Source organism: Achroia grisella, unplaced genomic scaffold (genome assembly GCF_030625045.1).
Source record: "Achroia grisella isolate CSIRO2021 unplaced genomic scaffold, CSIRO_AGI_Agris_v1 utg558, whole genome shotgun sequence".
Taxonomy (NCBI): Eukaryota; Metazoa; Arthropoda; class Insecta; order Lepidoptera; family Pyralidae; genus Achroia; species Achroia grisella.
Window position 1 is genome coordinate 149,624 of NW_026712938.1, and position 24,131 is coordinate 173,754.

A 24,131-nucleotide genomic window follows, 5' to 3' on the forward strand; every position below is an offset into this window, starting at 1 on the left:
AAACTGTGTCAGGGCGATGTTTGTTTGTAAATAATTTGTTAGTCTATATGGGGATATATTATCTTATAGCACATTTAATCAATGAGCCGCATTCTATATTAATTATCTAGATGGCAGCTGCACAGTTTTTTACATTGACAGTTATCGAAAGTGAAAATGGTTGAAATTTAAATTATTGGTATATTCATAGGATATGGACATAGGTATCAATGACACGACATTGATAAAATAGATACAACGTAATTATAAAAAAAAAATTTTTTTTTTTATAATTATACGTATAAGCGATATTGATAGAAGTGATTTCAATCAGTATACCTGCCTATTTATTTTTACAAATGCTTGGCAAGATTTCAAACATTAGCATTAGTTTCTACTTTGCCTCGTTTGCTCGTTGCGAAAAAAGCGACGGAGAGAAAAGTAAAAGTAACACAGCGAACAGCTGGCACTACGACAACCTGAGCGCGTACACGAATACACTAATAATATTTACTTTCCTTACATCACAACTGGCGTAACATTATTAATTGTTAATACTTCTGTGTTTACGCCACGAGGGCTTATTCAATGGTGTAACGGTTAACTTTGTTAATAATAGAAAAAAAATCACAAGAGAAAATTTTATAAAAGTATAAATCAATAAACGATAAGATCATTAGGAATTTAAATCAATCTATATTTGTACCCTACAGTCACGGTGTGACATTACTCCCATTTGACATTCAAAAACCGGCAAAGGGGGAGATGTGGATATCATTACGACTGAGTAACTTTTAACGTTACACAATAAAATTCTAATTGTTTTCCGCTGGACCCTTCCGTGCAAAAATTTTAAAACCAATCCATCAATATTCGTTCCACCATTCGTTTTGACAAAACGTAGTAACTGCATTTAATTGTTATACCCTTTCATATTTTGAAGGGCAGAGTGGGTAGAATGCTATTAATCAATTATAACAAATTTAATGATCGTTGTCTAATGTGCTGTACTCTCAATGTTTCAATACTTTTAATTATCGATTGTTTTTGTGATATTATTTTCACGGATTTAACACAAAAAAAGTCCTCACATTAGCATATGACCTACTTACTGAAAATGTTTATATAATATCAGGCATATTATGTTTCAAAATAACGTACCTACACGGTGTCAAATGTGTGACTATATTTTATAAAGACGTAGGATGGTGCCTAGCGTATACGTTTTTGAGAAGTACCTACATGTAAAAAGATTACAAGTAACTTGTTACTTTTATTTTCAAATCAAACTTTGTTATGTTTGGAAATTGGGCCAATACATTCCTTAATATATAAATAAGGTAAGTAGCTGGGTATTATAAATTATAATACACAATATAGTCAGCTGTAACTGATTAAAACTTATTCGAATTAATGAAGTGATGTACAAAAGTATCATTTCCATTTATATTTTATAAACTATCCTACCTATATGCAGTTCGGGTTCCCGTTCCTTGTGCACCGGGCTCATAATTCTGTTGTCAGCCGGCGCAGGCGCATCGTAACGCCCATAACTGCTGTCCGGAGACATCACTAAAGTCATATGTATTAAAACTATTCTGTTGTCCTCTCTCACACTACACTAAACGACACGTAAGCCACATCCAAGCCTGTTGACTCCCTGTCACAGACGTCGTCCACGCTCGATCACCGAATATAGGACAGGAGCGCATGAGCCGAAAGCACGGCCGGTACGACGCGAGGGATGAAGGTCGCTACACGTAATTCCGTCACTGCGCGTGCTACGTGCGTCTCACTCGAGCTCGATCGACGAACTGAGTGAGGGCCGCGCGCGCTCCTGCTCGAAGCCGCGCGAGCCTCCCCTTAAGAGTGAAAGTCTGCAAAAAGATCAGCGCTCTGTGCGATACAATCGCTTCGACAATGAAGCGTAGTACGTTAAGCAAAATTCACCTCTATCGACGGACGAAGCCTGACGGTCTGCGCTTCGAAGCGAGGATCGACGCGCTTCGAACTCCGGTCTCCGAGGTCATTGCCGCGCCTTTAACGAACCAATCACGAGCGCGCGCAGACGTGCGCGGCTAGCCATTGGAGGGATATGCGCCTCGTACCCCGCCGCCCGCTGCTCGAGCTGGAGTTCGAAGACCCGAACCTTGTGGCGCACCGCGGCCAAGGTCGCGTGAGAGCGGCACGGACAGAGAGTCCGTCGGGGCGTTCGAGTGGGACGAAGCCGCTGTTGGTTGCGTCACACTACAAAAATATTTTTGGTGATGGAACGCGAGTGAACTTGAATACGAAATCGAGCTAATGGATGGCAAGCGCATTGGCTGTGTAGGTCGCCGCGTGACGGAGTGACCCGCTGCCGTCTCGGCCTGTAAGCCTGCTTGCCCCCTTCCCGCTTTGGGACATACCTACTTCCGGGATTTAAACAAACTGCCCCCGTTTTGTTTACCACTAGGATTATTAAGCTCTCCGACGATTGTACCAATTGTCTCGACTATCTATTTTACACTATATATACATATCTAAATAGTTTATATAAGTATATTATTTCACTACTCACCTAATCGTATTACACATATTATTTACAAATACATAATTATGTATTTTTAAACTTGATATTAACCAGCTTTTATTTGTATGTATTTACATATACATATAATAGTTATATGTAGGTTTCTTAGAACTCCTGCTGGTAGATACGAGAATTAAAATGATATAAATATGTATAGATTCTGTTATTACATTTAGGTCTATCTGTATTGACTGATGAAGATGTAACGTAGAAAGTGCTACGATTGGCACAAATAAGTGTAGGGATGTTTCTAATCTACAACAATAAAACAATGTGGTACCTAGTTATATGTACAATGTCAGGTTGAGCTCCACTTGGTACCCCTGGAAACCATCGTAAAAATCCCCATCCATCCATCCTATTTGCCTCGATGGGATAACTGACCTAACTTCATGCTTATCCTATCATCCTCCACTGGTGCCCCGCCAGCGTAAACAACAAAGGCACCTTTCCATAACCATTCATAAAAAAAAATGTGGTAGGTACCTACCTAGTAAGGAACATTATACGGCCTTAGGTACCACCACCCAAAATTAATGATATGTACAGGTAATAAAAACATAGCTTCCATAAGTATAATAAGTCACATTCATTAATAACATAATCTAAAAATGAAACGTAAGATAAATTCGCATCAGTATAGGTACGTTGTTACTTACGTGATATTGGTAAACATGTTTCTATCAACAATTGATACATATATACGCAACTTTATATAACAGCGTGGCTTTTACTGAATTTTTTAATTTAAGACTTTATAGGCATACCCACAGAGTCTAATTTAGTGTACTGCCGCGGTTATTTATGAAAGATCAAACGTGTGGCAGTGGGCGTCGAGGCGGGTGAACGACCTGGAAATTTTGGCGCAGGCCGGTCAAGGCCATTGGCGCGCAAGCGCTTTACGGCGACTATGTTAGAGTCCGAATACACTTGATCTATGTATAACGCCATAAATAATTTTGAACTGATTACATTATATTTCCGTGACGTAGCGCTTAATTTATTGATACTATATATCAGTAAATTTTATAGACATATGGAAACTCGTTTTTCATAGCACATACTACTTTAAATACATTATTTTAGTACGATTAGTTACGTATTACATTGTATAATGTTTTTGTTTGATTTGTGTTATAAAATATAAGTGTCTAAAGTATTAATATCTACAATATCATTCACATTAACTTGTTTTGTTTTCTTCTTTTATTCTTCTACTTCTACTTTTATTAAGTAAATTGTTATACATACGAAAGCGAGTCTATATGAATCTCTGCAATATGTTAATATGAGAGACGATTTTAGAGATCATATTTCGAAGTTACGTCGATATAATGTAATCTATTTTCTTTACACATTAAGAGAACAGAGATAGAAAAGAAATTAAATTAAAAATATACTGCACACATCCGCGTGTCTTCACTGCGTGAAATAAAAATGGAACCAAATGCCGAAAAAGGGTTGGTTCATAGCTCCATAACCCATGTGTGCGCCAATGCACAAGGTGTTCACTTATTGAGCTTTATTTATATTTTTTGCCGCAATTATTTCGCATCAATACTTTCCCTTTTGCACAAAAGGAAGCATTTTTTAAAGGTTTCGCAAATATCCTCCCACGTGCACCCCAAGATGTAACTCTTTCAAAAAAAGTATCAATTCATCTAAAAACGTTGGCACAATACTTCTTTACACCCAGAAATAAACACAATAAATATTTCAGATTACTTTTAATTATTAAAACGATGCTATGTATATAAGCATAATAAGTACTATAGTTACTATAAAAACTAAATACATGGTAATCGCTACGACAAACGATTTACTTTATTATATATGAAAGAATGATATAATTTCACTATAGGCAATAAACAAACTCACTTTCACGTTAATAAATATTAGTTATATTGCGTACTTACTATATGTGTTACCACAGTATTACCAATTACTAATGTGAAAGTGAGATTGTATGTTGTTTCTTAACGCCTAAATGATTTAACCGCTCATTATACTATAAATATTAGAGATTTTGATAAAAACAGAATTGGAATTACCATTTTATTGTAGAAAAAAAAAGAGTTTTTAAATAAAAAACTTTTGTATTATCAATACTCTTGTGGCGTTATTGCCTATTTTTGTGGTTTTCTTAGTAATGTATAATCTATAATATGTAACATCATAAAATATCCTTATGTTGACCTTCTGTGTTCCTATAATGGTCTTTAAGTGGTTAAACCATCAAAAAAAAGTTTGCGACATATGTGCGTAACGATTAAACGTGAAAGTGAATAGGAACCCACTTTTTTACTTCCTTCCGCTGCGCTCACTTTTTAATGCCCGGGTGCGAATATCGAATTTCAAAGCGAAAATCCTAAATGTATGCGACCGAAAGTAGACTCTATTGTGTTAACTTTTTGTAACATTTCCATTTATTGTCCAACCTTATAAAAACATGGAGACAGGCATCGTCAGACGGCAGCCACATGTGTAGTTTACATTGTTCGATGTGACCACAGGCGAGACTCACTTTTGATGATCTCGATTGATAGACGCATTTTTTATAATTCGTAAAACTTAACTATGAAGGTTTCCGTTTTATACAGGCTTCTGATGAAATGCAAAAAACGCATTTCCGGATTATCAACCCGCAACTGTTATAAGCCATAATAATTTAAAGTTACACACTTAATGAAAATACCATTAACATATTTGTCAAGCAACAAAAGAAGATTAATAATACTCTTTTGAAAGATACACAATGAGTAATGAAGGGCTCAAAAATAAGTACATATAATAAATACAATACCATAATACGAAGGGAGCAAGTGACCTTCGCGACAGACGAAGGACACTCGGACAATGAGTGAGCGTGCTCACTGCCCGCTGCCAAACGGGACCTATTTACTATCCTGTCATAAATAACTTTAACAACTCTGTTCAAAGGTGGTCAAGGATCCCTTTTTACGATCGTAAACCGCAAGGTCTGCTTTGAAATGTGAGGTGTGATATATTATTTTGCTCGGAAAAGAAAAATTAGGGCAACATAATACAAATAAAAACGCACGCTGGATAATATTTTTTGTATTAAACACATAATTATTATTGTTAAATAATTTGAATGAGATGTTTGTCAACTTAATCGATTAGTTATACGTGATAATTATTATAGTTCGTGACAAAATTTACGTAAAATAGAAACACCCGCAAACAAAAACTAGTGCGAGGTTATGGTTGCAACTGCATACTTATGAGTGTCCTATTAAGCATATATAATTATTGTTAAATTTGTTAATGTGCACGTGTTCTCTAAATAAACAGTGGATGTTAAGGCGCAATAACATTGTAATTGGATGCTGGCGGTTTGACCGGAAAGTTCTGGGAAGTATATTGAAGTCACGAGGAGCTTCGTCTGCAATCGCCACCGAATCGGCAGCCGATGCCGAATGTTTTGAAGCGAGGTCAAGGTCTCGTTGAGGCAGCAACTACTGATGCGCACTACGGTAACGTGATCCGCCTATTGTTATTGTAAATTTGCAACCAAATTTACTACGTTTCAAATACCGATCAAATGTTAATAAACACCTTTTTATGCAATAAGTATTTATATTCGAAAATATTTCTATTGTTGGTAGGTTGGCCGACCGATATTGCTGGCTCTAAAATAAAATCTAAAAGATCTTAATACGAATTTATTACTTGTCACTTAGAAACACTTTTTTTTAATTAAACACGATAAAGAGATATATCAGGGTTATCTATTTATATATCTTTTTTATGCAGAAGTTACCTATTTGGTTCAGACAATTTAGAATAACCTTTTCTAGGAAAAATAATGTATGCTTAAGCAAAGTTGCAGGACAAAGATTAGTTAATACTTTTCCAAAAGTGCGCCTGGGCTGGGTTCGCTTACGTCGAAGGGGGCCGATCTTCGCCGAGTTTTTCCGAAGCAGTGCGAGGTCAGCACAAGTCAATTACCCCACGGACTGTTGCGGAGTTGCGACCGTCAACGACGCCGCCGCCCGCACAGGCGTGGTTGACTCTGATTCTGTTAGCTCACTTCATTCTAATATTTTTTTCTTCTCATCAGAAGATGACGAGTCTAAAACTGGCTACCCCAATAATAACTTTTCTATTTAGACAAACAACAAGTTACCACAACAACAACCATAATAGCCATGAATGTTTTGTTCGTAATACCGAAAAATTATAATGATGGGTAAAGATAATAATAATTCCTGGCAGTTAAAATCAACCAATCGTATCCCGTTGATAATCTGATGTGTAACTACATTCTTCTTAAACAAAGAAATAGTGTAATACTAAAATTGTGAAGCTGTGAGATTTTCTGAAAAGATATTTTAGCAACTAACGTCATGAACAAATATTATTTCTCAATTTCGAATTGAAGGAGGAAATACAACTTTTTCTAAGCAGAGAGAAATATATTTATGATCCTACGAAAAATCCATAGGTACAAACCGCTCCGTCACTGTCCTCACAGAAAAGATACATTTCAATATCATATTCTATGATTATAGTGGAAAATTATTCTTTTATTTCATGTGGTGATGATGACAGAGTGAGAATACAATGTGTCACCGTTCCTTTTTAGCACGATGCGCGTCGTAAGAGGCTACTAGGGACAAAGCACAAAAACATCGGCACAAGAGAAGGAAAACTCGAAACAAAGCTCTGTGCCAAACCGCCCAACCAGCGTGGTAATAGTAGAAAATAAATTCTCCTCTAATTAAGACAGACGCATGCTACACAGTGGAACGATATTTGTTGGGACAATATTTTAAATGACATAGATTAAAAAATTCTGTAGTCAAGATATTTCTAACTTTATTTATATTCTATATACACATACATATACCAAATAAGGGAAGTGGATCGTATATAAGTATACTAGTTAGATTTCATCACATTTAAATAAACTTGTGTTGTTAAAACATTGATTTAATCGGGGTCATTTATTACCGTAAATAGTCAGAGCTGTGAAGGTATGACAGCATACAGGCCGTGTGATCCGGACGAGCTCAATCGCCGCCGACCTCGGTTGATTCGGCAACTCGTGGCAAGGCCAAGGCCGAATCGGGTGCGTTCAATTAATAGCTCAAACTGCCTGGGGCCTCGCTGCCGCCCCGCGGTCGCACGTCTACAGTATTATGTTCTATACTGCTACACTTTTATTTTAAAAACGATCTGTATATGGGGTGGCTATATAGGTATTTATAATACTTTGAAAGAAATAAATTACATGACATAAATGCATTAAACTGTATATAAACAGGCTCATTAGGATTTTACTGTGTATATTAAATTATAAGAGTAGTAAGTAAGTGTAGAATTACAAGTTTTAGGGCTCCTTAACAAGCTCTACTTAGAGTTGTCTGAACTATTGTTGATCTTTGTACGCAAATGCCATATTTTTTATTTTCTTTCCATTTTTACGGATAGCTGTGATGTTTATAAAACTACTTCAGAAATGTCATAGATATCTGAAGTAGTTTTATACATACCTATGATACCGATATCAGGTTATGTATATTTATTTCTATACAATCTAATATTATTATATACATAATATAGATTTTTATGTGCATTCACTGCTTGAGAAGGAACTGATTCCTTGACACATGCGACCCTGACCGGTGTAGCACAGTTCTGTGACGTATCGAGGTGATATTTTGTTAGCAAGTTTATAGCGATAAGTATTTATGTTACACTATTTATATATGTACAATAACAAGGATACTATAAAATATCCAATATAATTTTACTTTGTGTCGTTACCTATCAAAGTTACTAAATATATTTTAAAGTGATTACATCATTTGTGTATTCTATTTAAAGAACAAATCGTAGTTTGAAAATTTGATAATGATTATTTAATTTAACATACGCAAGGCAAAACGTACTAAAACTATAATATTTGTATGACACTATTGAAAACTGAGCTAGGAATAACTTCCTCGTACAAATATCGGAACATGTCAATGTCACACTACCGAATTAAACACAATGTCAGCTTCAAGGTGATGCCGACATGAGGAAACTGTAGGTTACCTACACTGTTCTAACGTCACACACATTAAACTAATTTGCACAAGGCTATGTATGCCATGTTTGATATTTGCCATTCGTAATTTTCCAAATAATTTGTTGTACTTGTAATAAATACTGAAACTGTCATAATATATGCATTTCCATTAAATAATGTTACGCAATTATGTGTGTATGCAGTGTCTGTTTAATAATTATTTTTTAAATATATCACCTTGTGTAGGCAATATGACAGACAATACAATGATTTGATGTATAAAGTGCGAATCAGTAGCTACGTTTTATGAGTAAAATATGACCTCACCTTGATATTTACAACATTCGACTTCCTCTGTTTTAAATTTTAGCAGAGGACAATAAATATTAATAAGAATTCTATTTCCTTCAATTTGGCTGAGTACAGAAATAGTACTCGGTAGTAGGTAGTAATTACATTATGTAAATTTTATAAGTGCAAAAATATTAAAAACTAAAGTAAGTTCTGAATGGTTTTTATTATAATTTCTCTTACAGAAACTTGTTTTTATTAAACAGTAAGAATGATTAAAACTAAAAAGAAACCCCACCTAGTTTATTCACTCAAACGCGAACGTGGCAATTAGAGCATATAAATCGGATATTGGACGTGGGTTCTAGAGTTTGTGTATGATTAATTGAACGTTGCAAATAGTTGGACTAAAGGAATTTTATGTATTGCATGGGAGAAAAGTCGTTTATTAACTACGTAATCAGAGCAGTTCGGGGTACCAGGTATGTCCCAGCTCATGTAGGTGCGTTGGCGGCTGCAAATGTGTGATGTGATGCACCAAGTTGTATAATCCTCGCTCACGGCAGCGGGGCAGCGGGTAAGTACACGCGCAACACATTGTTACGTTACATTATAACTTCTATCAACACAACAAGGCATCACGCACAAGAATGAGGAAGAATACTCATTTCCTAGTACGTATTAATGCTCTACTTTGACAGGTACGTAATGAACTATTTTTTACAGTTTTGTACAGATACTAGGTAATAGATACAGGTAGTAATTAAGGTTCATGTTTATTAAAATGTAATGAAGTGAAAGACGCCTTTTGGCTTTTGAATTAAGATTTGTATTAAGATACAACGCGAATTTTTTTATAATTTACCTAAATTTTTCAATGCCAACAAAAAATTGCTTTTAATATTGTTCGTTAAATAGTTTTCCGTTTCTGTGATATCATCTGTCAGTTGTCATCACCACGAATACTTAATGATTAGGAGAGATATAGCGAGCGGGTGCGAGGGGGCCGGCAGCGGCCGGGCCGGGGGCTCCGGCAGGCTGAGTCGCGGCTAGAATATTGCGCAGCATTTGCTCCTGAAAACGTGTCCAAAGAAAGTTCACGGCCGCGCGTTGACGTTACCACCTGCCGCGCCCCGCGCCGCTGCTGCCGCTGCCGCTCCACCCGCCGCACTTCCGCACCCGGCCAGGCCAGCCTCCGAACTCACCTCGCTCCTCGCGCCCACATACCACTACATATACTCACAATATCTAATTGCTATCAGTCTATACAATAGCGGAGTATGTTATGGCGAAATTTTATCAATTGGTTAATTTTTACAAATATACAAAAGAAGCAGTTTTGTGTACTATCGTAATAGACAAGTTGATGTCCTTGACAGGACCTAGTGGTTTTCTTAAGTATGGATGATAATTATTTGTACCTTGCACAGATGTATGGATGAACATCATTTCAAATTGGACACAATACTGAAAACATATTTTTAGATTTCCTGATTATTACTGTTGATGACTTTAAGGAAGATTAAAATACAAAATTCGCGCCACTTAATACATAGAACGAACTCTCATTTATTATTGAATATCACAATAATAAATTAGACTAGGTATGAAAAACTCATATTCCAGTGATTGGGGCATATTTGTAAAAGGATGAGTGGCAGACAACTATGTGCATGTGTGTGTGTAAATTAGAACACGTAGTTTATGATGTAGTCGTATTCCTATCCACTACCATATAAAAGTGGATGATGTAACAAAAAATAAAAGAAATATGAAATATTATCTTTACTATAAATTCTCTATCTACATAGACTAGGAATATGGGAGATTGATTGGATCATAGAATCGCTAGGTAATGGAGGCTGGCTGAGGAATGGGAGTTAGAGGCAAGGGGACGGGCATATAGCGGGGGCCAGGGGGTTGGCCTTGGCTCGTTCGTTGGCCGCAGTGGCGGTGGCACGGTGCGCGCGTGTACAGCCCGCGATAATTTTGGCAGTTGTGCGCCACTCGAGTCTACTGACCCCAAAGTTGTTTGCGACGCAAATGATTCCCTTGACTTTATTTAAATCACCCATCCAGGCAACCGGCTTTGTAGATAAAGCTAGAATTCAGTAATAGACGACCACTAAAATACTGAATATGTTTTTGTTTAAAACTTATCTAGGATATCTATTTGCTTACGTGACACACTGTAGGTATTGCAAAATGTAATGACTTTCTGAGCACCATAAGAATTGATATTGGTAAACTGCCAAAAATGTCAAGAAGTAGGTATTGTGAAGATATTTCATTTATATTCCTACCTTGATAGATCTAATATGACTTAAGAATATTAATAGAAATAAACGATTTTTAGATTGTATACTTATTTTATGTCTTTTTACCAACTATTACGTCCCTCTACTGTAAATCTCCCACACCCGCGGCAACATAAATATAGATTTACAAAGATAAAAGTGATTAATCTATGTACCTCCTCCATAGGTTCCATTTTATCTTGTTCTTAATTTTGTATTAACTTAAACAAATATGATAAAAAACAAAAAATACCTTTTATTCTACTATTTTACTATTTATTTTTAATTTAATATTTTCATTAGCTAAATATTAGATTAGCTATTTAAGCTTATGCGAGCAGTGTTGTGTTGAGCACACGTCCTCACCAATAGTCTCTAAGGCGCAACCGTATTTTAAAGTCAGAAAAGAAAACAAGAAAACAGAACATAAGAAATAGAATAAATAAATATGACGACCTTGGTGGTATAGCGGTCCAGCACACCGCTTTATATCCAATGGTCGCGGGTTCGATTCCTCGCACGGCACAAACATTTGTATTCATGAGTATGATTGTTTGTATCGGTCTGGGTATTTTCTATGTATAATATGTATGTATTTACGAAAAAAAAAATATCTATGTATTTGTATCAGTTATCTAGTACCCATAACACAAGCTTTAGCTAGCTTAACTTGGGACTAGATGGCGCTGTGTGAATTGTCCTGAGATTATTATTATTATTATTAAATAAATCCGTAAATAAATAATATATAATTTTAATAGTATGTAAATAACAAATATTTCAACTTACTTTTACATTTACAATATTAAGTAAGGACTTATTAAATTCTAAAATGATCTGCTTTCATTGGTTATAAATAGACAGATTCACAATAATTTTTTTCGGTTTTTACGGTCTACCTGATTGTAAAAACCGGAAATAATTGTATCATATTTCTTTCAGATATAAGTTTATTTACCATTCCAATCATATCATTGACCCATACTAGATATGTATTAAAAAATAAAGAATTCATATAAGGCAAGGCAAATCTTTCAAATACATATTATGCCATCGGGTATACTCATGTCAGGTTAGCAAAAAATACATGAATAGAAATCATCTATAGTTCCCACGTTCAAAATGTTCCTAGCATATTCGCAACTTCGTGTTACATTTCCGATAGTGTGGCGTAATAAAGTAGAACTAAGTATTTATATAACGAAAGGGATAGACGAAACTATGGTGTTTATATGCGAGCGTGGTTTGCGGAGAAAGTGGCGTACATTACCTATAACCAACTTTCATTTTATCACAGACCGGTTTCTATCAGTTTTTTTATTGCATGGCGCCCCCGTGGCCCGTACGACAAACATCAATGTTGAATTTAGGGGCATCGGCATCGTTATTTTATTATTATATTCTGCTACATAACTTACGTAACATATAATCTAACACAAGTGTAAATCTGAAATTGTTTACGTGTGTTACCACACACGTAAATATTTAGCTCTATCATTCTAATTGTTCCTTCACTATACAACACAGTATCTTCAATATGTTACATAATATTCATAAACGCAGAGTGGTCCTAGTAAAATATATACATCGTGAATACTTATGAGTCAATAAGTAGATAGTAAAAATAATAAGTGACCTAGATAGTAAAAATAAGAGTATACCTTATACTACCCTTCCACACAAGCCCTAGTTTTCCTTCTGTCGTTAGATTTACTTACTAACAAATATATTGCATATATTATATTATAGTAATTAAATACAGCCATTAATAAGATACCTACACATATATAAGAAAGATGTGTTTGTTACTTTTTGACGCCTTAACGTTTAAACTCGGCCAGTCGTTGTATTTGTCACATGTCATGAAAGTTGAAATTTATTACATAATCACAAAGTATTTATTTTAATAGATGATAATATGATGGTACATTCGCCTGTACTACTAATAAACGCTTTGGGGTACAAGTGGAGGATGATACGGTAAGCAGGAGTAGTTAAATCCTGGTGAATTCGTGGTAACAAAGGAAAACAATAGCTTCTAGGAGTGCGTAGTAGTGCGTGGAGTTCGATCTGTCATGGTACATTGCTAGTAATAGCGTCTAATCTCCATTATTTACAATTCCCTTATCCTCCGCCATATTCGTTGTTGAGATGGAGAAAGACACTACTACTACACATAAGATTATTATTTTTAATCCCATTAAATCAATATGTTGCTAATTATGATGCTAATTAAGCGAACGATGTTGCGAACTAGTAGGCACTTCCTGACTACAAAGTAATTTAATGTGTGTACAACTGACGACTATGTAGCGAAATACATACGGAGCATTCAACTGATCAATGTATTGTGATAAGCATTTTCAGAATCAGAGAATTTAATCGATCTAATGTGATACTAAATTTAAGTACATTTATATCAAGGTTTTATTCGGGTACTGATTAAAATATTACTTACCACATCAATTTGTATACAAACTCTACATATTTCGAAATATTACAAAGTTGCCAGTCGTACTTTCAATACTAGTAGTATTATCAGCAGTGACAGGATCTAATAAGTCAGGTAGTATGAAGACCGTTCAAGAAATTATTTTGTATTAAAACAAATAAGATTTCTAAATTAAGATACCCTTTATTATTTATTACTCGCTGATAGCTAATCTTATTAGCTATCAGCGAGTGAGTCCCGTCAAAATCGGTCCAGGCCTTTCATAGACTAGCAACAACAAATACATAGACAATTTTTATTTACAATACTATACAATAACTTCGTGTCGCAATATACTATATGTTTATTTTCTTATTTAATTAAATTGCCACCTTCAGCTAAAAATCAACACGCCAGGAGTTTTGTTTATTCGACATCTACAGTTGCCGCTAACGAATCTCATGATTACAGTCCGGAAGGTATGTTTTTTATTGTTTATTGTTTGTATGAAAGTTGCCAATGAAAAATCTTGTCGGGCGTATGGTTGGACACAAAGCAATAATATTGAATCTATATTATTTTTGGCAAATAACAAGTAATAATTTGTGTGCTGGCTGGCATTGTGCGCACACTTCCTCGTGTCCCAGCTGGCGGAGAAACGTGGCACCACATTGCACCTTGTCATTAAAAAAGTGGTTTGGTAAAAATATATGATATTTATTTAAATATAGCTTTTGCTGCCAAATGGCAAAAAAGAAACTCTATTATTATTATTTTGTAATTCCTGTCCGTCCGTCTTAGTTATTTCTTAGATTCGCTAAACCTATATATTTAACGAGTAAATCATTAAATAAAAATAAATATTGTAATGTACCTATATTTAAGTATATAAAAAAAAATCATTAATACTCTGTAAATAGTAAATGATCTTCCCGTGAGAAGACTTTTTTTACACCAAAATCTATCAAAACCCGTCCAGCATCGAGAATGTTCACATATCAGACGATAAATTATAAGTAATCAAGTTTAAACTATTTAGAACCGAGTTCAAAAACGGATTCTTCCGGATCCCTATTGGCAACAGATTTCGATGATTGTTTTTGCAAGTTAATTTTATGTCGGTCTTTGCCCATAATATCTTACAACGCATATCTTATAAAGTGGGTTGTTTGTTTTGGAAACGCAATTTTAAATTGCATTGTTACTATATGTAACATTTTAGTGGGAGGGCAGTTCCCCTTCTTCCATTCGTGGTGAATTTGTCACAAAGGGCTAACTGATCTGACCTCATATTCATCTTATCATTATCCATTGGTGCCCCGCCAGCGTAATCCGGTGCACCATTCCCTTATCAACCATTAGAAAAAAATGTTAGTGGTAGGGGGAGGGGACGGGGGGCTTGAGGACATGGGTCATATTAGCAGGTGGTGTCGGCGACCGCTTGCGCGTGCAATCAACTCCGTGAGTGCGTGTAACGGTGCACTAACGCTTTGACTGTACAGTAACGTCGGTAACTATTATTTAATCTGTGGTACTGTAGGCACGCTCATTCTACTATGGCGACAGCGAAACTTAATAAAAATGTATATTCATAAAAATAATGTATTGGCATCAAATAATACCTTATTTGATGCCAATATAAGATGTACTGTTATAATATACATATGAGCATCACATATTAGGCTTATAAAGTAGGCAATTGGAAATTTACATTAAAATTAGTGTTTTAATCTATAGATTAACAGTATAACAAAAAAAATTATAAATGTAATTTGACTATAGTGTTAACTTTTTCTTTGAAAGCTTCTGAAATACTATTATAAATAAACATGTATACATGCATACATATAAAGGTATATATATATATATGTATGCATGTTTACATTATGTTTATTAAATTCTTTTAAAAAGCTTTAATATGTAATATTATCTTATCTGTGGTTTTAGTATAATATAATCCAATTAAAAAATTACTATCGCCATAATAATATATTTTATTACATTTCTATTAATATAAATAAATAAATGCCAATGCAATAAACCGACGACCATGTCTTTCATATAAAACATTATTACTCATGACTCACTTAGGTTCCGTTTCTTATTTTTAGCATATTTTGTGACTAATCTTATTACTACTTATATAAATATATGCTTGTAATTCAAGGTGTGGTGAATTTAATTTCGAAATGAAAGTAAATGTTCTTTTTTATCAATACAGTAGCATCCCTTAATTTCTAACCGGATATTAGCCTATGGACTGTTTGACTTTGTTTCAGTGGTTTGAAATGGTGTACATAACATTATCACGCCAATCACATCCTTTGTGCGAAATCTTCGTACGTCTGTATACACAAATATGTTTCTTATTATTTAAATTTAATTTTACAATATAGATTAATTAAATCATCAGCTGATAAATTGACGTTCTGCGTTACGAATTCGGGTTATGGAATCCTAAAAGTTGAGAATATAATACGGAAACTATAATTAAGAATTAATATTATAAATCAAATTATTGGTAGGAATGTCTTCATAGTTTATTTTCTTAGAACAGCCCTTTGTTTTTAATAGGACAGTGATCATAGTTGTCAGAGTTTCTCCAAGAAATATTGAACAATAAATACCACAGTTTTTATGGTGTCCATTGTTCAATAATGAATATTATAATGCGGGTTAAGTTAAGGTATATATGGTTTGCCCGATGGTCATGACCCATATTGTAAAAGGATCAGAAAGCAACGAGCCATTGCCATCTGCTTCTATTTAATAATAGATCAATTGAAATCTGCTAACCCTTGTGCTGCTGTCTTCCCTTTAATTTCGATTTTTATAATTCCATATTTTGCCTTTTTTTGCAAAAAAACCCCAGGTAAATTTGAGCTCAATGATTGTTAAAAAAAATCACGACGGATTTCAGCCTACCCTTTCTTTCTATATCGGATTTCACGAACAGGTAACGTCCAACTTTTTGCCGAATGTCTATCTTTGTGCAAGCTTGCGAGATATTCAACTCTTCTGTGAATTTGTGAAAAAAGTATTAGAATTATTGTTTAATCGAAACCTTTTTGAGGACAAAAACTGCATCCATGGAAGTTTTTAAGAATACTTTTTTAACTTCCTTTGTTGTTCGAATTCGTAACCGACATTCCCAGATAGAAGATGTATTGTATCGTCACTAAACGATATCACGATTAAGGGATGCTTTTTAAATCTGCGTCTTAATGATAAAATATCAGCGGGATGCCTTGCAATATTTTCACAACATTGTACCTATTCTCATAATATTTAAGGTAGGTATATAGTTAGGTAGTTTGTAATATATCATAGACATTTATAATGGGTAGTTAAATAGCAAATTTTGTACCGGGTGAAATGCTACATAAATATAATAAAAAATAGGATCCTCACGATTGGTAAGTGGGATGTGGTAGTCAGACTTACTGTCAAGTATAGATGTTGTGGTGAATGCATAGCCATATTTTACTTAGTATATATTACTGAATACCGTTTCAGGATTACATAATAAAAAAATATTTGTTTAAATATATTGAAACAAAAAGGAACTATAATAATACTAACGTCTAGTATTGAAACGTCTTTGTCATGCAGTAATGCGTTAGAAATGCAAATGGGGTGATATTTACGAGTTTAACCATAACCGTAATGATTTTTGGGTTTTGCGTAAAAAGCTCAGCGGGAATCTCGGACTTTGGATATCATTAATGTTGTACAATACCGGTTTGAAAGTGCATTCTTCGCAAATGTGTCGTTTTAAATTTCTTTTCTATTATTATGAAGAATAGGCGTGGTAAATACTACGCTTCAATTGTTGTGCCGATTCACGTGTAGTTCATACAAATTTAATAAAATTGCATAAAATTACAACCATCTCATGGTTCCTGTTTTCAGCATTTCACAGATTCTAATCACAAAGGACGACCTACTATGCTATGTAAGCGTCTAAATTACAACCGGGCGACAGATTGTCCTTTTAATTGTAATTATTGAAGATAATACTTTACCGATGCATCGTCCATGTCAGTTCTAATAGCCAAGACATTTCTGAATCTTACCTGTAACAAAAACAATAAAAAATCATTACATAATGTTCCACAAGGTTTATAATCTAAATTTACTGAAATTTAAAATGATTGAAACATGGTTATAAGCTAATTATTCTAATTTGTTAATATGTTATGTCTTATTTACCTCATATTTATTGTTTTATACACTGTAAAGTTTGTTGTATTACTATAACAGAGGCCATTAACACTTAAGATAATCATTCTATATGCTAATGTGGTGTATTGTTTCTAAGTCAAAGTCGATTAAACAGCACGCATACATTAGTATTTAAATAAGAATTTTAACTGATCTATTGAGTATTTCTTTAGTTGGCACAGGAAACGGGCAGGGTCAACGTTCGGAATGGTGTCATTCACTGTCGAAGGTGGCTACTGAACCCGGGCTGGTCGTCCTTGAAACAGCCACAAAAATCGCCAATCACCAGAGCGCACTTGAAATTTCGTGTCTCACGAAGCTGTATCGAGCACACACGCGCAGATATAGCTCAAGAAAGTATACCCACACCAGTCAAATGGCGGGCGTAAAACGTCCAATTTGCTTACTACCAACACCAACTACCACATACAAGATCGGAGTCAACGGACGACGCAGTGAAAATCGAACAGAACACGATAATTACGTTGGTCTTACGTTAATAATTTGTATTAGTCATATTACACAAACACCACAATATACTTAGCACAATTATCTTAAAAATACACAATATCCTAAGTAAATATCATTTTGTCTCAAATTAAGCTCACTCTCACCCTTATTATAAGGGTGATGTAAGTAATTAGACCACGTAGTAAAATATTCCATCGTTGTTGATAGAATAAAAAATAGAGTTCATGAATATACGTATTCAAATTTTGTTTTCTACGTGTCATCGTAGGCTGGACTGTTATTGTGTTTATTATAATTCTTTGGCCTTCAAAGTGTAGATACGTGATAGGTATTTACTTCGTTCATATTAAGGCTTCCATGTTCACTTTTGTGAGTTGTGACGAATATAAATAGTTGAGTTTAGTAGACTGACTAATTTCCGATTAAAATTGTGTATTCGCGAAAGAGGAAATAAGTGGTAATAATAAAAAGATGTACTCATATTTTAGGCAAGGCCTCGGGCCAGTGACCGCTGCCGAATCTCAAGGTCTGCGCACATCGCAGTAAACAAGTGTCGGCCGACGACGTAGATAAATCCCCCCCCAACCGATGTGGCTTACGTAACTACGGCTATATCCATCAGACCAGGTACAAGGGCGAAAACCGATAATTTAAAATACAAATATTTGTTATAATTTAGTCTTTGAATGTTATATAATCATGTTTGTACATACAAAGTGCGTATTTCAACTCTCCATTATTTTTGTTACTTTGTTGACGTTTATTTATTAAAATATCTAAACAAAATACATATGTATCCTATTTTAATTAAATTATATATATTTTTGTTATTACATTTTAAATAATCAGTAATAATAATATAATAAAAATAACTTTATTTAAAAAAAATCCATTAGTTATTATAATAAAATTACTATTTTTTATTTATAATTATAATATTTTAACTTTATTAAAAGGTATGAGTTTTTTATATGGGTAAGTACACATTGTATTATTTTTGTTTTATTTTAATGTTATATAAATATTACATTACATAAGTTTACTTGAAACTGTATTGCAATTAAACAATACAAGTTCAGTATTGAAAACAAAAATATCCGCAGTCATAAATGAGCGAAATAGTAAATAGGAATGATACAAAAACAATAAATACGTATAAAAAATATATCCTTGAATCGAAAATTAGGTGATCGAAAGTTCGATATCGCTTGCAAATGAAGTCAATGCTTTATATATGAGCTAGTTAAAAAAACAACCGTGTTCAAATTGGATACAATTCTATCAGCACATTTACATTACATATTTCAAATAAATAACTTATTTATTTCTGATATACCATACAACAAAGTATAAAATGAGTATTGGTGTAATAACAACTGTTATTGTTATTAATTAAAGACTATTAATTATCAAAGATTTATTAATGTGTAATAATAGACCGCTTATCGTCATTAAAATAACTAATTAGTAGATATATAATTCAGTGGAGAGTGTCTTTACATGTATTGTGAGTTATGAAACAGTGCTACGTCGCGCGTAGCATCAGCTCTACTTGGTTACGGTCTACGAACGCTGTATTGTAGGATATTCGCGAAGTGTAGGCAAGAGGTGGTGGGGAGGTGGGGGACAAACGGTCAGTGAGCCACTGTACTAGCACAGCGGGCTGGTAGCTCGCGAGGTATCTGGGAGATGAGGCGATTTGGGGAAATGGTCCAGTGGTCCGACGGTCACGGACGCCGTGCGCACACGAAACTGCGCTACACGGATAATTTTTATTCTAACGGGACAATGGACTAGATTCACTAATGATATGATCTAAACATATTCAGGTGCAAGTATTTGTTCTAGCGAAATATGTGGGAAACAAACGTTTCTCTTTTAGAAGTGTTACAGGTTGTTATATAGATTCAATTTGGTATAGTTCTATAAGGGCGGTGCTTACTATTTTAAAACGTAATGGTAATTGCTCTGTGATAGGTAACAAACAGAACAAAAGGAAAAACCTTTTGTTCTGTTTGTTACCTATCACATATAATATGCCTAAAAAACACAATATGCCTACCGCATATTTAATTTTTCTGACAAGAAAATAATGCTTGATAAAGAAGTATGTATAAGTAATATCTATAGGTGAAATATATTAAAATATATTTTATAGTAATATTACATGTATAATTAGTTTAATATATAATTATTATTATTTACATACAATAGAAATATGGGTCGAATAAATCCACATTGATTTATACAACTTATTACAACTAGATAGTCAATATAATATATTTCTATAAAATATCTACATCGAAAAAAGCACGCATTTGATACATGTGTTACTTTGTCATGATATCAAGTTCAACGACATTTTATCTTTTTACCTTGAAATTATCGTCACTGTCTACCTAAATATTTTTTAAGCATGCCATATTTTCTCATATTTAGTGCGTATTAAATTTTGAAGAACATTAAATAGTGTAACCAATTTAGATTGTAATTATTTACAATTAGTCTTAGTATGCGGAAGTAGATTTAGTTCGTGGAAGACAATATTAAATTATAGTATTAAAGATCATAAAGTTATGAGACTTATTAGTCATACTCATGTTGATACTGTAAAAACATTTCAGTAGAGTAACAGTGAAACCGTTCGTAGTACACCGATTAGAGTAGAAATTATAACAAATACATTATATGCTTGGTAGGAGAATATAAGTTTTTGTTTTTCATAATAGATAATGTTAATGGAGATCCTTTGTTAATGTCATACATTGGCGGGACACCAGTGAAGTATGAAATTATGAGTATGAAAGTAACAGACTGTTCTATAACTTGGCCAGGAGTAGACCATAATGGTCTTCATGGATGGTATTGGGGTTGTGCTAACAATTCTCTACTGTAAATGAGTTACCCATTTACTGTTACGTGTTGGTATTACGTATGATGGAAAAAAATTGATGTCTGTACCTCACATTGGTATATGAGTAATATGACACAAGCAATTCTATCACATGATATTTCACTAGCACAACGTAAGTCGCGCACACTATTTTCTAATAATTGCACTACAACGCTACGAGGGACTGCTGGCAAATTCGATGTCGATGCCCTCTTTGAACTTTCTACTTTATCTTGGTTTATCTTCTTTACTAACACACAGTTAAGTCTACTCTAGCTAAGAAAATTATGCAAGAAATTTCAAAAAGATCACACGGGATCACAAAGGTCATGCATAATGCTTCGTATAGAATAGAATAAAAGAATGGTTTCAAATTAAGTACCTATCATAAATGACGTAGTCACCGTACGTATATTGAACAATTTTTCTCGTCACTCCTCACTACATACTGGTTATAATAACTGGTTTGTTGTTGTACACTATTATAGTTGATAATGTCATACGTATGCGTAGCGTGTAATGTGACAGGATTCGCACGGTGTGGAGTGCACAGGCGATGCACTACGATGTGCAGTGTTCGAGCGAGATGCAGCAAGTTCAATGGTATTTGATATAGTACACTGGAGTTCTTTAACCCCTTAGCCTACCTGCGATTCTTGCGAATGAGGCAGCTCGGCCGTTGTCCCTGAATGTACCACTATCAAGTACGTATCTTTATAGGTCGGTGCTAGGCGGTGTACAGACACCATAAAAAGATAATACAATACTTTACTTAGGTTGGTATTCAATAAAAAAAAATAGTGTTTTGTACCATCACTGATATGTATTCAGTATTTGTATTATATTTTGGAGTGCAAAGGCCAATCAAAAATTTGTATTGATTTGACAAAAAATCTAAATTAAGAATTATAAATTTAATATGGGACTGATCCAGAAGGAACCTGTCGATCCAAAAAGAACCAACATAATCCATTCGGAACGGCCGAACACATCACATGAAACAACACAGCAAACTTGTGACCCTTAATAAATAAAATTCAATACTAAGTAAATTCGCAAAAAAATTGCACCACGATACGCATACTGCCGAGTAAAGAAGAGAGGTGATGTAACCGATCGCCTTCAAATGCCAATCACGTTGGGAGTCAGCTAGCAGCATGTCAACTGCCTACATAATCTAGGATTTTAAAAATTCGCAGCAGGTGAGTCGTGAACGGGGAGGGGGGCGGGAGCATGGGGGAGGGGTCCGCGCGGGCACACTGGACTGGTTTCCGTTGTTTCGCAATAACATGGGTTCAGTGACGCCTGCGTACTTATAATTGCTGGCGTGTCATGACTGCTCTCGGCCCCTTCACTTTTTAAAACAAAACCCGTGATTCTACTTGGTAAAATGTTTAAGGACGATTGTCGGCATCTCACCCATTAACCATAACCCTTTTGATCATATTCGTTGGTACTTCAATAAATAAATAATAATAAATTGATATATTACACAGAAAAATATAATATTTTATTTGTAAGGTTAATCTTTAAAATTACTGATATGCAGCAAAAAATAATTTGTAAATAGAAGTAAAAAGAAAATTGGTTACGATTGACCAAAAATATTACTGAAAATTCTTAGGTTTCGAGAACTGTTACATGTTAAGTAAAATGTTGTACCTACTAATATTATTTGACCACTTAAAAGGTAAATATTTCATTTCATTTCAGCTAAATGCAAATATGAATAATATTTGCATTTAGCTATTCATTAAATGAAATTGATGAAAATATTAATGATTTGATACTATAATGACATATTCTGAATATAGAAATATTTTAACCAAAATTTTGAGGGACCTATAATGGTCATATTTTCCAAGAATGGCTTGAAGTATAGTATAAAAGTATTGTTATTTGTTAAATTGATACAAATAAGATCCAAATTATATTAAATTACCGACCAATGATTAAGAAAGGGCAAGCTAACACCCCAATATTTACTCATCCACTGACCTACAAAACAGATAACGAAGAAAGTCAACAAATACAGTCAATAAATAATTCATATAGGTACAAAAGAAATACTAATATTGTTTTGGTATTGACCTCTTTACAACAATAACTTTACATATAGATAGGAAGCAGTATGAGGTCAGACGATTTTGGAGGTAAACAATAAATATTAATATCTTAAGAAAGGAAATTTAAGATTATTTGTGACCTATTTTTCGAACTTAAGTCTAAACCAATGTTTTTAACTTATGGTTGTTGCATCGCGCCTTTACGAGCAGGCAAAAAGATTTATTGTAGTACAATATAACACAACAATCAATACTTTGAAATAATTGATTTAAGTCGTACTTTCAAACTAGGGTTTAAAAGGTTGCAAGTACTAAAGAATGTGTAAGTTTAGATAAGATGCCTACAAAGTCTTGGTAAAGATCGGTGGGCAGTGGGTCTAGTTTGTTACGTGAAAGCAGCACAGGCGGGCTGTCATGGTGCCAATGGCTGTGCGGTGGTAGTGGGATGGCGCCGCGGCGTTGACCTCAGCCGCGAACGACGACCCAATGTTCCGTGCCAACTAGTAACGATTCTAACGAACTGCACTCCATATATTGATGTCTAATAAGGCCTCACTTTTAATGTATTTATATTGTATATAACGATAACTTAAACACAACTATAAAAAATAATAAATACGCCTTACTAGTATATTATAATAGTAGACAACCCAGTCATGTGTTACTATTACATAGAATTAGAAAATTAGTTAAAATTTTACTTTTATTTGTTTAATAAACTTCTCGAGCCCACGGCTAGTGGAACATACTCGAAACGTCCTGTAGGTTAAATATATATGTACTTTAATTGTAATAAAATATTATTCAGTTCCTTCACAGTTTAAATTTATTAACGTATTAAAATAATAAGATTTAGGAATTGTCCAT

General features: G+C 34.2%; 1 protein-coding gene across 4 annotated transcripts in view; it reads right to left on the bottom strand.

Moving 5' to 3' along the window:
- Positions 1-24,131, bottom strand: part of LOC131848521 (ecdysone-inducible protein E75) — a 116,151-nt gene that overhangs the window by 15,789 nt on the left and 76,231 nt on the right. The window contains exon 1 of one of the 4 annotated variants that reach the window (XM_059198415.1): positions 1,447-1,812. The exons of the other annotated variants lie outside the window; for them this stretch is intronic. Within the exon in view, the coding sequence (XP_059054398.1) occupies positions 1,447-1,561 (115 nt within the window). The 5' untranslated portion in view covers positions 1,562-1,812. Of the gene's footprint in view, positions 1-1,446; positions 1,813-24,131 lie in introns of those variants that run through there. 4 annotated transcript variants of the gene reach the window in all.